This window comes from Neoarius graeffei, chromosome 6 (genome assembly GCF_027579695.1).
Source record: "Neoarius graeffei isolate fNeoGra1 chromosome 6, fNeoGra1.pri, whole genome shotgun sequence".
NCBI lineage: Eukaryota > Metazoa > Chordata > Actinopteri > Siluriformes > Ariidae > Neoarius > Neoarius graeffei.
The window spans coordinates 69,415,166-69,432,703 of record NC_083574.1 but is presented as its reverse complement, the minus strand read 5'-3'; the positions used below and the strand labels follow the sequence as shown (position 1 = coordinate 69,432,703).

General features: G+C 41.8%; 1 protein-coding gene across 1 annotated transcript in view; it reads left to right on the top strand.

The window, feature by feature from the left end:
• The window catches only part of rasgrf1 (Ras protein specific guanine nucleotide releasing factor 1), a 706,856-nt gene that overhangs the window by 360,896 nt on the left and 328,422 nt on the right, over nt 1-17,538 (top strand). The window contains exons 6-8 of the mRNA XM_060924009.1: nt 1,567-1,646; nt 1,784-1,977; nt 2,290-2,399. Of these exons, the coding sequence (XP_060779992.1) occupies nt 1,567-1,646; nt 1,784-1,977; nt 2,290-2,399 (384 nt within the window). The remainder of the gene's footprint in view (nt 1-1,566; nt 1,647-1,783; nt 1,978-2,289; nt 2,400-17,538) is intronic.

Here is a 17,538-nt window from a genome sequence, read left to right as displayed (position 1 = left end):
AGCAGGACTGGCTGAAGTGCACTTGAGCAGGGCTGCTCTGGGTATGTTGTATGTCACTCTGGATAAGAGTGTCTGCTACATGCCTGTAATGTAATGTTCTGGCTCAAGCCTAATCTAACTGATCATTATCAGTTTATTGTTGTAAATGGTGACTTTTCTATGCTTAATAAGGTAAAGTTTGATGTTCCACAAGGTTCTGTCTTATGCCTACTGCTTTTTTCTTTATATATGCTACTTCTGAGTAATATTATTCGAAAGCATGGTATTAGTTTCCACTGTTATGCTGATGACACACAGTTGTATGTTTCAGCTAAGCCAGATGAGAGACACCAGCTTAATAAAATTAGAGAATGTGCAAAGGACACAAGATGCTTAGGAAGTTCCTTCTACAGCCCCAATTCCATAAATTTGGGACACTGCATCAAATGTAAATAAAAAAAGAATATGATGATTCACAAATCTTGGAAACCCTATATTTCATTGAAAATAGTACAAAGACAACATATCAAATGTTGAAACTAATAAATTTTATTGCTTTTTGAAAAATATATGTTCAATTTGAATTTGATGTCTGCAACATGTTTCAAAAAATGTTTGGACAGGGGCAACATAATACTGAAAAAGTTGTGGAATGCTCAAAAAACTAATTTGGTTAATTGGCAACAGGTCAATAATATGATTGGGTACAGAAAGAGCATCCCAGAGAGGCTGAGTCTCTCAGAAGTAAAGATCAGGAGGAGTTCCCTGCTCTGTGAAAGACTGCTGCCATCATCTCAGGCTTTTTGTTGCCATCACCTCAGGCTTGCTCATTCGGGATAGATTTATTAGGGATAAATTTATTAGTTCATGTTTAAAATCTTTATTTTTCTGTGAAGCTGCTTTGTGGCAATATGTATTATAAAAAGCGCTATACAGATATATTGACTTAGTGTTTATGGGGTGTTTGGTCTGAAAGGATAAAGATGAGAGAAATGACAGCTGCAGGAAAGAGAGGTGAGCAATACAGAGCTCTGTGTGTGTGCGTGCGCTGAATATGTTGTACTAAAATAGCTGAAAAGCAACAGTAAAAGAAAATAAAGCATACTTTGAGTTGTTGCAAGCTTACCTCCCATCTCCTCATTTTCCCCTTGTACTCCACAAGTGTTACATTATTATTGACCTTTGTGATACTTACTTTAAACTCTCTCTGGACCCTTGTAATTTCCTCTCTACCCCCATTTCTGAAGGCCCTCTTCGTTTGGTTAAGGAGACATTTCAGTTTAGAAAATGATCTGTAATATCATCGAATATTCATTTTTTATTTAAAGCCCAAATATCTTCAGTGTACAGCAAAAACAAAAGAATTGGTCTTGCTATTCCGATAAATTCAGAGGGGACTATAACATGCAGACACACAGGTACTGTAACTCAGCCATTCTGAGCTGCCTGGAATGCTGGAAGAGGGATAGCTACTGTATAACTATAATGTTTTAAGCTTTTTCTATCAGAGTATACAAATACACTATTCCACCTCTATACCCCCCAAACTTAAAATAAATTCTCATTTTTGTGGTCTTGTGTTTGCAGTGAAACCATCATGTTTTTACACCAGATATTCTATCAAGGCCTGAAAGCACGAATAGCAAGCTGGCCAACATTAGTATTGGGTGAGTGATTTTCAAGTACCGTATAAAGTCAAGTAGACAGTCAACCAATTGGGTTATAAATGGCATTTTTTTTTTGTAAAATTAAGACCATTTTGTGAACAGTGATTAACTATATTGTTATTATCTTTGGTCACCAGCTGACCTGTTTGACATTCTCCTGCCCATGCTGAACATCTACCAGGAGTTTGTTCGTAATCACCAGTACAGCCTGCAGATCTTGGCACACTGCAAACAGAACCGTGATTTTGACAAGCTACTGAAGCAGTACGAGTCTAAGCCTGACTGTGAGGAGCGCACTCTGGAGACCTTTCTCACATACCCCATGTTCCAGGTGACCATTCTCCTTCTTAATAGTCCCAGTATTCTCCCTTTATCATGTATTAGCAACTTAATCAAAGCTGCAACCAGAGAGATAAAAATATTCATTATTAACATTTATTATTATTATAAATAATAAGGATATATTCTTCCACCACATTATCAAGACATTGCTGTTTCTACATTGAATCTGACAACAAGAAAATTAAAAAAAAAAAAATCCCAAACTGCTTGAAGCCCAGACCTCAATGTCTGCATAGTTAGTTACAGCCTCTGGCCTAAGCACATGTGCTCCATTCCAGATTTTTGTGCTTTTTCCACACAGATACCACGCTACATTTTGACTCTTCATGAACTGTTGGCACACACACCTCATGAACATGTGGAGAGAAATAGTTTGGAATATGCTAAGTCCAAGCTGGAGGAACTTTCCAGGTACAGAACATGTGTACCACTCACTGGCAATTAAATATGATATTCACACACACTGCTGTCAACCATTCCATTACATTTCATTTGATTCAATTCAGTTCAATTTAATTAAATATTACAATTTTGTCATTATGTTACATCTCTGATTTCAAAAAAAGTTGGGATGCTGTGTAAAAACATCAATAAAAACAATGCAATGACTTGCAAATCCTTTTTCATTTACATTCAACTGAATACAATACAAAGGCAAGATATTTGATGTTCAAACTGATAAACTTTATTGGTTTTTGTAAATGTGCACTCATTCTGAAGTCGGTGCCTGCAAAATGTTCCAAAAAAGTTGGGACAGGAACAACAAAATACTGGGAAAGTTGTGGAATGCTCAAAAAGACACCTGTTTGGAACCTTCTACAGGTACGATAAACAGGTTCATTGGTAATTGGAAAGGCTTAGTCATTCACAAGCAAGGATGGGATGAGTTTGACCAGTTTGTGGAAAAACTGAGTGGGCAAATAATCCAGACATTTAAGAACAATGGTATTTCTCAGCATACAGTTGAAAGAAATTTAGGGATTACGCCATCAGACTGTATAACTCCTCTCTGGGGGGGAGGAGGGGTGACAGAGGACAGGAAGGAGCAGTAGCCTAGCCTAACAATAAGCAATACTGGACAATGTGCAATATAAAGTGCAATATCTCTCCTGCTGCCCCCCTTTTTTTCTTCCCCCCCTTCCTCTCTTCCCCATATCTTATTCTTTTTATATTTGTATATGTAAATACTTAATTTAATTTAATTTATCTAGAATTTTTTTCTCTATTTTCTGTTTATCCTGTAATGATGCTGCTGGAATCTTAATTTCCCTGAGGGAATCCTCCCAAAGGGATCAGTAAAGTTCTATCTAATCTAATCTAATCTAATCTAATCTAATCTAATCTAATCTAATCTAATCTAATCAGTGACTATCCACAAAATCATCAAAAAATTCAGATAATCCACAGAAATCGCTGCACTTAAGGGGCAATACCACAAACCATCATTGAAGGCTGTGACCTTTGATTCCTCAGGCAGCACTAAATTAAAAGCCAACATGATTGTATAACATTTTACATGGGTTCGGGAAAATGGTTGTCAGTAAAAACAGTTAATCGCTGCATCTACCATACAAAGCGGAAGCCAGTTAAACAACATGCTGCTCAAACACTGATCAATTCTCTGGGCCTGAGCTCAGCTGAGATGGACTAATACAAAATGGAAAAGTATGCTGTGGCCTGATGAGTCCACATTTCAGATTGTTTTCGGAAATTTTATATGTTGTGTCCTCTGGGCTAAAGCAGAAAAGGACCATCCAGATTGTTACCAACACAAAGTTCAAAAGCCAACATCTGTGATGGTGGGGGGCAGTGTGTTAGTGCCCATGGCATGGCTGATTTGCACATCTGTAAAGGTACCATTAATGCTGAAAGGTGTATACAGGCTTTGGAGCAACATATGCTGCCATCCAGATGATGGCTTTTTCATACATTAGTCATTCCAATCATCCTTTCTTGCAGCTGAATAGCTAAATTACAAAGGATGCAGCTCAACATGGCTGTCAAAAGCATACAAAGGCACTGCTGGCAGCGGCCCTACTACTTATGTCTGACCAGGGAACACAGCTCAGATATTCACATCTGTGGGCAATTTAGAATATCCAGGGAATCTAGCTGCATATCTTTGGACTGTGGGGGAAACCAGAGCACCCAGAGGAAACCCACACAGGGAAAATATGCAGCCTCCACACAGAAAGACCCCCGTTGGCCACTGGGCTCAAACCCAGAACCTTCTTGCTGTGAGGTGACAGCACTAACCACTGCACCACTGTGCTTCCTTTTTCAGGGATGTCTCTACTTTTTACAGCAAAACAATGCCATGCCATTTCTGTACATGTTACAACAGCATGGCTTCATAGTCAAAGAGTGTGGGTGCTAAACTGGTCTGCCTGTCTTCCACTGAAAATTTGTGGTGGATTATGAAGTGCAAAATATGACAAAAGAGACCCTGGACTGTTGAGCAACTGAAGTCATATACAGTATCAAGCAAGAGTTAGAAAGAATTTCGCTTTCAAAGCTTCAACAATTCATGTCCTCAGTTCACAAATGCTTACTGAGTACTGTTAAAAGAAAAGGTGATGTAACACAGTGGTAAACATGTCCCTGTCCCAACTGTTTTGAAACGTGTTGCAGGCATTAAATTTAAAATGAATATATATTTACAAAAAGCAATAAAGTTTTTAAGTTTGAGCATTAAATATCTTGTCTTTGTATTGTATTCAATTGAGTATAGGTTGAAAACGATTTGCAAATCATTATATTATGCTTTTATTTTGGTTATACACAGTGTCCCAAATGTTTTGGAATTGGGGTTGTACTACAGTGTCAATAAAAGGTTCCCCATTAGCTCCTTGGGGCAACAGAAAAGGTACACACTTAAAAGGGCAGGCATAGAAAATGGAGACAGTCCTAAAGTATGGAAAAGTGACAGATATACTGTACAATTATAAGCATATAGTATGAAGACAGATAATGTCAAGTAGTAATCATTTCCTAAAAAGAAAGCTACAACCTAAAGATCCAGCAGGAAGACCAAATGGATGTTCTCTAAGGGCCCGTTTACACGAGGACGCTGTCGGGTAAAAACAACTAAATAATATTTTATCGGAAGTGCCTTTCGTCTACACGGGGACGGCGTTTCCGAGGCTGAAAAACGGAAAAAATTGAAAACGCCTTCCAGAGTGGATAAGTTAAAAACAGCCCCCGTTGCATATCCGTCTAAACTACCCAATACGCGAAACTCTGCTCGGATCTGCTCACGTCGGGTATGCGTTTACGTCATACATATGTCATATACTGTACATGCCAGCCCGGGAAGTAAGAAAGTACGTAAAAAAGTAAGAGCATGTCTGATTACATCGATCCAACGGACCTTCAAGCTGCTCTGGCAGCTTTAATAAACGTCCAGGAGTCCTTCGAACAGCTATACCGAATCTGCACATATACCGTTAATGAACAGAGGCGGGTATAGTATGCTCTTACTTTTTTACTTACTTTCTTACTTACCATAGCCAGAGTAGTCAAAGTTTTCGCGGCGCAGATGTGCAGATCAGACAAGACGGAAGACGTTGCGCATGCGTGCAGACATAGCGGAGGTCTTTCACAGCACCACCTAGCCGCCTGGCATGCACATCCAATTGAATTCCACACATTTATGTGTCACCGTATAGACGCAGATTTCCTCCTTGAAAACGGTCGTGTAGATGCAGAAAAAAGTGAGAACGAAAACGGACTTTTGCGTTTTTGTTTCAGACCATCCCCGTGTAAAGTGGGCCTAAAACTGCAAATGATAAAAACTGAAACACTTCTCAACTTGAGTTTAAAGAATGAGATATCTGATCACTTACCTGGCCATAAGCTTTAGAATTCATAAGGTTGCAATCTGTATCCATATATGCACACATCCATGCATAAAAGTTTTCTAATCATTAAGCATTTAAGAGCAAGATATAGTAACTGTATTAACATTTTACAGTATCACATCTTTAAAATGATTTGAGAGTTTTGTTCAGAACATCAGTGAATAAATCAAGTATTGTCACATGATTTCTGACTGGCTTCAGGAATTTTTTTCCCCTTGGTATTTATTTATTTATTTATTTATTTGAAACATCCAATCTTTGCTCTCTATTTTGCCACATTATTTGCTCTACTGTACTTCTGGATTTGAATGGGCAAATGCTGTTTGGTGCAGAAGCAGGGAAGGAGGAATTTTGAACTGTTACCTAGACTTTATCTGACCACCGACTAAAGGGAGCTCCAATGTAGTATTAGATTAGATAAGATAAAACTTTATTGATCCCTTTGGGTGGGTTCCCTCAGGGAAATTAAGATTCCAGCAGCATCATTACAGATAAAGAGAGAAAATAAATAGAGAAAACTTCTAGATTAATTAAAATAAATTATTTACATATACAAATATAAAAAGAATAAGATATGGGGAAGGAGGGGGGAAAAAAGGGGGGGTGGCGGCAGGAGAGATATTGCACATTGTATTGCACGTTGTCCGGTATTGCTTATTGTTAGGCTAGGCTACTGCTCCTTCCCATCCTCTGTCCTCCTGTTACCCCTTCTCCCCCCTAGAGAGGAGTTGTACAGTCTGATGGTGTGAGGGCCAAAGGAGTTTTTAAGTCTGTTCGTCCTGCACTTGGGAAGGAGCATTCTGTCACTGAACAGGCTCCTCTGGTTGCTGATGACGGTGTGCAGAGGGTGACTGGCATTGTCCATGATGTTCAATAGTTTGTCCATAGATCTCTTCTCTGCCACCGTTACCAGAGAGTCCAGCTTCATGCCGACCACAGAGCCGGCCCGCCTGATCAGTTTGTCCAGCCTGGATGTGTCCTTCTTGGATGTGCTGCCCCCCCAGCACACCACGGTGTAAAACAGGATACTGGCGACCACAGACTGATAGAACATCCACAGGAGTTTCCTGCAGATGTTAAAGGACTGCAGTCTCCTAAGGAAGTATAGCCTGCTCTGTCCCTTCCTGTATAAGTGTTTGGTGTTGCAAGTCCAGTCCAGCTTGCTGTCCAGCCACAGCCCGAGGTACTTGTAGGAATCCACAGCCTCCACCTTGACTCCCTCGATCAGAACTGGTCATGACCTTGGTCTGGACCTCCCAAAGTCAATGACCAGCTCCTTGGTCTTTGAGGTGTTGAGCTGCAGATGGTTCCTGTTGCACCACACAGCAAAGTCCCTCACCAGGCTCCTATACTCCTCCTCTCTGTCGTCACTGATACACCCAACGATGGCTGTGTCATCGGCAAACTTCTGAATGTGACACAGCTCCGAGTTGTAGCAGAAGTCCGCGGTGTACAGGGTGAAGAGAAGAGGGGCCAGCACCGTGCCCTGGGGTGCTCCGGTGCTGCTAATCACAGTGTCAGACGTGATGTCCTTCAGCCTGACGTACTGCGGCCTGTCCGTGAGGTAGCTGGAGATCCAGGTGACCAGGCAGGGGTCCACTCGCATCCTGTTCAGTTTGTCCTGAAGCAATAGGGGCTGGATGGTGTTGAAGGCACTCGAGAAGTCCAAGAAGAGGATCTTTACTGTGCCATTTCCCTTATCCAGATGCGAGTGGGCTTGGTGTAGCAGGTAGAGGATGGCGTCTTCCACACCGACACCTGCCCGGTATGCAAACTACAGACAGTTCTGGGCATGTTGTACCTGGGGTCTGAGGAGGCTGAGGAGGAGCCGCTTCAACGTCTTCATCAGATGTGAAGTGAGTGCCACCGGTCGGAAGTCGTTCAGCTCGCTGGGCCAATTCTTTTTGGGAACTGGAATGATACATGATGTCTTCCAGAGGGTTGGCGCACTCCCCAGCTGCAGGCTGAGGTTGAAGATGCATTGGAGTGGTTCACCCAGTTCAGCAGCACAGGTCTTCAGTAGTCGGGGACACACCTTGTCCGGGCCTGCTGCTTTCCTGGGGTGAAGCTTCCTTAGTTGACCTCTGGCCTGGTCTGCAGTAATGCATGGAGGAGTCTGTGTTGAGGTGGGGGAGGAGGGGGCTGCTGTGATGACTGGGGGGAGGTGTGTTGAGGGAAGAAGGAGAGATGGCTGCAGTGAGGGAGAGGGTGGGGGGGACATGGGCTGGTTGAACTGATTGAAAAAGTCATTCAACTCATTCACCCTCTCCACTGTCCCCTCAACGACTCTGGTCTTTGTATTGTGGCCTGTGATGGTTTTCACACCTTCCCAGACCTTCCTCATGCTGTTCTCCTTCAGCTTCTGCTCCACCTTTCTCCTTTAGCTGTCCTTAGCTTCCCTCACACAGCATTTTACCTCTTGCTGTGCTGCTTTCATTGCCTCTCTATCCCTGCTCCTGAAGGCGGCCTTCTTCCTGTTGAGGACATCTTTGACTTCCTGTGTTACCCATGGCTTGTTATTAGGGTAACACCGTCCAGTCTTAGCGGAGGAGACCACGTCTGGACAGAAGTTAAGGTAATCTGTCAGACAGTGTGTCAGCCCCTCTATTGCCCCTTTTCCACCAAAGCAGTTCCAGGGCTGGTTCGGGGCCAGTGCTTAGTTTGGAACCGGGTTTTCTGTTTCCACTGACAAAGAACTGGCTCTGGGGCCAGAAAAACCGGTTCCAGGCTAGCACCAACTCTCTGCTGGGCCAGAGGAAAGAACCACTTATGTCAGCGGGGGGCGGAGTTGTTAAGACCAACAACAATAACAAGACTGCGAAAGATCGCCATTTTTAAGCGACGAGAAGCAGCAGCTGTACAAACACAAAGTCATCCATTATTATTATTGTTGTTGCTGCTGCTTCTTCCGTGTTGTTTTTGCTTCAATATTCGCGCCAAGGTTTATGCAAACGTAGCAACGTAACTGACGTATACAGCGACGTAATGACGTATACAGCGACGTAACTGACGTGTACAGCGACATAATGACATGGCTTCCCTTAGCACCGCAAGCTATGGAAAAGCAAACTGGTTCTCAGCTGGCTCGCAAGTTGAACGAGTTGTGAACCAGCACCAGCACTGGCCCCGAACCAGCCTTGGAACTGATTTGGTGGAAAAGGGGTATATGTCCTCACAGTGTGGGCTAAGCAGCACATCCCAGTCTGTGATGTCATAACAGTCCCTGAGGGCATCTTCCATTTCAGGGGACCACCTCCTGATGGAGCTAGTTGTTGCAGGCTGCCTTTGAACCAGGGGGGTGTACTTTGGCTCTAGAAGAACCAGGTTGTGGTCAGACTTCCCTAGTGGGGGGGAGGGGTGTGACTCTGTATGCATCCCTCACATTAGCATACAGCAAGTCAATTGTCCTGTTGTTCCTTGTTGGACAATCCACAGCCTGGTAAAAAGCAGCCAAAGTAGAGTCCAAAGTAACATGATTAAAGTCCCCAGAAATGAGGATAAATGCCTCAGGGTGCTGTGTCTGCAGCCGTGCTGTGACAGAGTGAATCCTCTCACATGCAGCGGCTGTGTCTGCCCTCGGAGGGATGTAACCACAGATGGTGATCACGTGACTGAACTCCCTCGGCAGATAATATGGCCGCAGGCTAACGGCTAGCAGCTCCAAGTCTGGGCAACATAAAACTGTCTTTACGGAGATATGTCCTGGGTTACACCAGCGATTGTTCACATAAATGATGAGTCCCCCACCTTTGCTTTTCCCGCATGTGTTAGTGTCTCTGTCGGCTCTCACAGCAGTGAATCCCTGCAGGTCCACATTAGCATCTGGTACAAGGTGTGTTAGCCATGTCTCCATAAAGATAAATAAGCTGCTCTCCCGGTAAATCCGCTGGTTGTTCAGAGCGGAAAGCTCGTCAACTTTATTCGGCAGCGAGTTCACATTCCCCATGATAACATAGGGAATGGATGGTTTGTAGTGCCGCCGGTTGTCCGCTAGCCTAGCCTTTAGCTTAGCTCCAGCCTTGCAGCCCCTGGGTTTCCTCCTCAGCTTGGCCGGGATGGGGTGTCGTATCCCGACTCGTCCCGTTGTTTTCAGGGCCAGCAGCTCCTCTCTCGAATAAGTGAGAAAACTGGCTCCTGGTCGTGTGTTAAAGTTAAATATATCCATGTTATATAGTTAAACACACTATGTCTTCGTAAGAAGAGCAGAAAAGTAAAAAAAGGTGGAAAAAAAGAGGTTTAAAGAGCTAAAACTACAGAGCTACTGGAGAGGCAGCTGTCTCACACAGCACCCATACACATTTATTTATTTGCTTTGCATCCTCTGGTTAGAATGAGCTCACACTAATATTCAATTTCAGACTCGGCCCCTGTTGAAACACCCTTGATCTTGCTATCCATTTGGGTATCCTTTTACAAGAGTGCCACCATCCAATGAAACACCATTGCTTTCCTCAAACTGAGGTTTGACCACAACAATCCCAGAGTTCTCTTGAACTCATCTTCTAATTCTAAGCCTTTTTTCTAGAAAGAAAGTAAATTATCTGCCAAGAGAACAATACCCCTTTCATACAGGGTGGCCAGCCAGGATGCTAACATCTAGGACGGGACTAATGAATCTCATGCAAATAGTGGCAAACAGTACTTTGTCCTGCAGGCACTTAAAACAACAACACACACAAACACAAAATGCAAACTTTGTTTATTTTCTAGCGTGTTAAAACAAGACAAGATGTATGTGCCATTTTTTTCTCCACTAAAGTTACTCAGCATGTGCGTGAGCTCTGGGTGAAAATGAAATTAAAACACTGCAGCTGAAATAAAGCATGTGCTTGTTGTCATGCATAACCTTGATTATTATTAATAGGTAGTACTCCCCATGCACTGAGCTAGTGTGCTCTGTTTCTCTGCATGCTTACAGTTTTTATGAAATTTAAACACACAAACACTAGTTTAGACCATTTCTCATCCACACACACATTATGGCAAGCCAAAGCTGCCACAATTTCATCCATCCATCATCTGTAACGGCTTATCCTGTGCAGGGTCACGGGCAAGCTGGAGCCTATCCCAGCTGACTATGGGTGAAAGGTGGGGTTCATCCTGGACAAGTCACCGGGTCATCACAGGGCTGACACATAGAGGCACCAATTAGCCTAACCTGCATGTCTTTGGACTGTGGGGGAAATTGGCGCACTGGGAGGAAACCCACACAGACACGGGGAGAACATGAAAACTCCACACAGAAAGGCCCCCCCCCGTCAGCCACTGGGCTCGAACCCAGAACCTTCTTGCTGTGAGGCAACAGTGCTAACCACTACACCGCCGTGCCGCCCCTGCCACAATTCCTCATGTTTCTAATGCATTTTGTTAAGAAAATGGTGTAAAAGCAGTGTTCAAACTGCAAAACCAGCATAAAAATTGCTGTTTAAAACTGTCAGGACATTGCTTTTTACACCAGGTGATGGTAAAACTGTGCAAAAACCACTGTGGAATTACAAGCAGCAGAAAAAAATGGCGCTCCATATGCTTGTGGAAAGCTTTTAATTTTCTTTTTGTTGTGTTACCCCTCCCCATACCCATTGGCTAATACCAGAGTGCTTCTTTAGTTGTAAAATTTGTAAGGGGAATAAAACCCAAGTTCATACTTGGTCTTTTCTTTAGGCTACCCAAACAAACAGTGTGATAAATGTTACAGAGTAGGTGAGTTAGGCCAATAGGTGCAGTCATTATATAGCAAAGGAGATCTGTGCTGAATGAGGGGTCTGCCATTCTTCTTGACTGATTGGGTGATAACAGTTCAAATTTAGTGGTTGTGAAAACCACAGGGTGGAGATCATTATCATTTAATTCAATTATTAAATCATTGATCATTATTCAATCATTATCATTATCATTCAATTCCAAAAAAGTTGGGACAAAGTACAAATTGTAAATAAAAACAGAATGCAATGATGTGGAAGTTTCAAAATTCCATATTTTATTCAGAATAGAACATAGATGACATATCAAATGTTTAAACTGAGAAAATGTATCATTTAAAGAGAAAAATTAGGTGATTTTAAATTTCATGACAACAACACATCTCAAAAAAGTTGGGACAAGGCCATGTTTACCACTGTGAGACATCCCCTTTTCTCTTTACAACAGTCTGTAAACGTCTGGGGACTGAGGAGACAAGTTGCTCAAGTTTAGGGATAGGAATGTTAACCCATTCTTGTCTAATGTAGGATTCTAGTTGCTCAACTGTCTTAGGTCTTTTTTGTCGTATCTTCCGTTTTATGATGCGCCAAATGTTTTCTATGGGTGAAAGATCTGGACTGCAGGCTGGCCAGTTCAGTACCCGGACCCTTCTTCTATGCAGCTATGATGCTGTAATTGATGCAGTATGTGGTTTGGCATTGTCATGTTGGAAAATGCAAGGTCTTCCCTGAAAGAGACGTCATCTGGATGGGAGCATATGTTGCTCTAGAACTTGGATATACCTTTCAGCATTGATGGTGTCTTTCCAGATGTGTAAGCTGCCCATGCCACACGCACTAATGCAACCCCATACCATCAGAGATGCAGGCTTCTGAACTGAGCACTGATAACAACTTGGGTCGTCCTTCTCCTCTTTAGTCCGAATGACACGGCGTCCCTGATTTCCATAAAGAACTTCAAATTTTGATTCGTCTGACCACAGAACAGTTTTCCACTTTGCCACAGTCCATTTTAAATGAACCTTGGCCCAGAGAAGACGTCTGCGCTTCTGGATCATGTTTAGACACGGCTTCTTCTTTGAACTACAGAGTTTTAGCTGGCAACGGCGGATGGCACGGTGAATTGTGTTCACAGATAATGTTCTCTGGAAATATTCCTGAGCCCATTTTGTGATTTCCAATACAGAAGCATGCCTGTATGTGATGCAGTGCCGTCTAAGGGCCCGAAGATCACGGGCACCCAGTATGGTTTTCTGGCCTTGACCCTTACGCACAGAGATTCTTCCAGATTCTCTGAATCTTTTGATGATATTATGCACTGTAGATGCTGATATGTTCAAACTCTTTGCAATTTTACACTGTCGAACTCCTTTCTGATATTGCTCCACTATTTGTCGGCGCAGAATTAGGGGGATTGGTGATCCTCTTCCCATCTTTACTTCTGAGAGCCGCTGCCACTCCATGATGCTCTTTTTATACCCAGTCATGTTAATGACCTATTGCCAATTGACCTAATGAGTTGCAATGTAGTCCTCCAGCTGTTCCTTTTTTGTACCTTTAACTTTTCCAGCCTCTTATTGCCCCTGTCCCAACTTTTTTGAGATATGTTGCTCTCATGAAATATCAAATGAGCCAATATTTGGCATGAAATTTCAAAATGTCTCACTTTCGACATTTGATATGTTGTCTATGTTCTATTGTGAATACAATATCAGTTTTTGAGATTTGTAAATTATTGCATTCCGTTTTTATTTACAATTTGTACTTTGTCCCAACTTTTTTGGAATCGGGTTTGTACGAGTCCTCTGCTGCCCAAGAGATTCTGCCTCAGGGATATCCAGGAGTGAAAATTCACTTATGTAGACACAGCTGTTTAGAGATGTTTCTCAGTTTAGTGTAATCCAAACATGAGTATATGAAGAGTTTGGTTCCAAAAAGCTATAAATCCACTGTGATAAACTTGAGAAACCAATGTATTTTCTTTTAAAAAAAATTGGTAGTATGAAAACCACTATTTTCTGTTTGAAACTTTAATATAACATTATGATATTGTAATAACATTAAAATGCAAACATATAGTGTCTTGCAAAAAAAAAAAAAAAATCATCCCCCTTGGTGTTTTGTCCTGTTTTGTTGCATTGCAAGCTGGAATTAAAATAGATTTTGGGGGGGTTAGCACCATTTGATTTACACAATATACCTACCACTTTAAATGTGCTTTTTTTGTGACACAAACAATAATTAAGATGGGAAAAAAAAACAGAAATCTGGAGTGTGCATAGGTATTCACCTTCTTTCATATGAAACCCCTAAATAAGAGCTGGTCTGACCAATTAACTTCAAACTGAAAACAGTGATTTGTAAATCATCTTTAACCTGTTTTGCATTCAAATCAAAAGAGCAGCACATTACCTGACATTTTACATTATGAATTTTATGTTTTTTTTTTCTTTTTTTTAAATAAACACTTCAAATTTGATTATTACAACACATTTCAAAAAAGTAGGGATGGTAAAGCACTTGCCACTTTATAATGCTGCCATTCCTTCTCAACACACCTAAAAGATGTTAAGGAACTGAAGACACCAAGTGATGAACTTTTCAAGTGCTATTTTGTCCCTTTCTTCCTGCAAATAGGTATTAAGGTGTGCAACAGTACAGGGTCATCTCTGTCAAATGTTTCATTTCAAAATTCGCCGCACATTCTCTATTGGGGACAGAGGGGACAGCAATGCTGTTAAGGGAGCCGCAATAGTGCTGAAACCCTGAATAAACCATCGATAGAAGTTTGCAAAGCCCAAGAAACACTGAAGGTCCCTTATGGACATGGGTGTCAGCCAGGAAGTGACAGCAGAGACCTTGGATGAGTCCATGCTTACCCTTTCTGCGCTGATGATATAACCTAGGAAGGAGATTTGGCTCTGATGGAACTGACACTTCTTTTTTTTTTTTTACATAGAGATGATTCTCCAGCAGACGTTTGAGAACAGCTCTGACGTGTTCCTGGTGGCTTTTTTCCATCTGGGGAGTATATCAGGATATCATCTACAGTGGTGCTTGAAAGTTTGTGAACCCTTTAGAATTTTCTATATTTCTGCATAAATATGACCTAAAACATCATCAGATTTTCACACAAGTCCTAAAAGTAGATAAAGAGAACCCAGTGAAACAAATGAGACAAAAATATTATACTTGGTCATTTTTTTTTTTTGAGGAAAATGATCCAATATTACATATCTGTGAGTGGCAAAAGTATGTGAACCTTTTGCTTTCAGTATCTGGTGTGACCCCCCTTGTGTAGCAATAACTGCAACTAAATGTTTCTGGTAACTGTTGATCAGTCCTGCATACTGGCTTGGAGGAATTTTAGCCCATTTCCCCATACAGAACAGCTTCAACTCTGGGATGTTGGTGGGTTTCCTCACATGAACTGCTTGCTTCAGGTCCTTCCACAACATTTCGATTGGATTAAGGTCAGGACTTTGACTTGGCCATTCCAAAACATTTAACTTTATTCTTTAACTATTCTTTTGTAGAACGACTTGTGTGCTTAGGGTCATTGTCTTGCTGCATGACCCACCTTCTCTTGAGATTCAGTTCATGGACAGATGTCCTGACATTTTCCTTTAGAATTTGCTGGTATAATTCAGAATTCATTGTTCCATCAATGATGGCAAACCGTCCTGGCCCAGATGCAGCAAAACAGGCCCAAACCATGATACTACCACCACCATGTTTCACAGATGGGATAAGGTTCTTATGATGGAATGCAGTGTTTTCCTTTCTCCAAACATAACACTTCTCATTTAAACCAAAAAGTTCTATTTTGGTCTCATCCATCCACAAAACTTTTTTCCAATAGCCTTCTGGCTTGTCCACATGATCTTTATCAAACTGCAGATGAGCAGCAATGTTCTTTTTGGAGAGCAGTGGCTTTCTCCTTGCAACCCTGCCATGCACATGATTGTTATTCAGTGTTCTCCTGATGGTGGACTCATGAACATTAACATTAGCCAATGTGAGAGAGGCTTTCAGTTGCTTAGGCTACATCCACACGATAACGGCAACGAGATTTTTTTTTTAGCGGGTAAAAAAAAATGTCGCGTCCACATGGGCAACGGATCAGTAAAATAGGTACATATGGCAACGCAACGCTTGCTGAAAATGATGCAATACACATGCCACACCTGTACATGTGCTGTAAGACGGTCCCATCAGAGACACCAGAACAATAGAAGAAGTAGGACGCATGCGCATAAACCCCTTCTTCTACCCGGCGTGAATGAGTGAGTGCTGCTTGTTCTAGTCATGTGGTTGTGACGTCATCGTAAACAAATCCGTTCTACTCATCCAGACGACTTCGCAACGGCGCCGTTGCCAGATTTTTCCACTCTGGAAACCGTTCTCAAAAAATATCGTTTTGGGGGACCCAAAACGCCGGTGCCGTGTGGACGCCAGGCCGAAACGATAAAAAATTTTATCTGATTCACCTGAATCCGTTGCCGTGTGGACAGGGCCTTAGAAGTTATCCTGGGGCCCTTTGTGACCTCGCCGACTATTACACGCCTTGCTCTTGGAGTGATCTTTGTTGGTTGACCACTCCTGTGGAGGGTAACAATGGTCTTGAATTGCCTCCATTTGTACACAATCTGACTGTGGATTGGTGGAGTCCAAACTCTTTAGAGATGGTTTTGTAACCTTTTGCAGCCTGATGAGCATCAACAATGCTTTTTCTAAGGCCCTCAGAAATCTCCTTTGTTCGTGCCATGATACACTTCCACAAACATGTTGTGAAAATCAGACTTTAATAGATCCCTTTTTAAATAAAACAGGGTGCCCACTCACACATGATTGTCATCCCATTGATTGAATACACCTGACTCTAATTTCACCTTCAAATTAACTGCTAATCCTAGAGGTTCACATACTTTTGCCACTCTCAGATATGTAATATTGGATCATTTTCCTCAACAGATAAATGACCAAGTATAATATTTTTGTCTCATTTGTTAACTGGGTTCTCTTTATCTACTTTTAGGACTTGTGTGAAAATCTGATGTTGTTTTAGGTCATATTTCTGCAGAAATATAGAAAATTCTAAAGGGTTCACAAACTTTCAAGCACCACTGTGTGTGTGTGTGTGTGTGTGTGTGTGTGTGTGTGTGTGTGTGTGTGTCTAGATCCCCAGAGGAATGAGATGCACTCAAAGTGGAAAATAAAATTTTCTACTGGAATAATAATATAAAATATTAATGTTTGATTCCATCAAAGTTATTCATTTATATCATGCAAAATCTCACTAAAAGTTGGGGATTTTCTGCGACGTTGACAATCAATGGGTGCTGCTATTACTGTTTCCGTATTTAAATGGTGCACTGTGATTGGTCCTGTAGAGATATTGTGTTCTGCTGAAAATCAGTAGTGGTATTTGTTATGGTTTGGAAAGAAAGGTGATATACAATGTGGAGAAACATGGTGGATATTGTGTTTTGCATAAGATTGATTATGGAACTTTGAATAGTGATCAAATGCCAAACTTCTTTTGGTGGGAACTTGATTTTTTTAAGGGCATTTATTGAATTTTGGAACCAATCTCTTCATATTTTCACATATAAAAGTGTGGTGAGACAAACATGATTGGTCAATTCAAAACATAAATGCATATTATGTTCTACGATTGGTTAAGACATAGTGGCAGATAAATGACATCTTTGTTGCTATGCACAAGAGTTCAAAGTGCTACCAAGTAAGGAGTTGACCATGGGAGCTGAAGAATAAGATAATACACACACGTACATACACACACCAATTAATGTGTTGATTGGAACATCCTGTGTGTTATGAAAAGTGAAAAAACAGGGTGTGCCCTATATTAAGCTTATCAATGCCCTCTTAGGCCCCACAGGGAGCTGTACCGCACCCTAAGGACAAAGTACACAATCCAATCACCCCACAGACAGGCCCCCACCCCACACCTCAACCAACAACAGT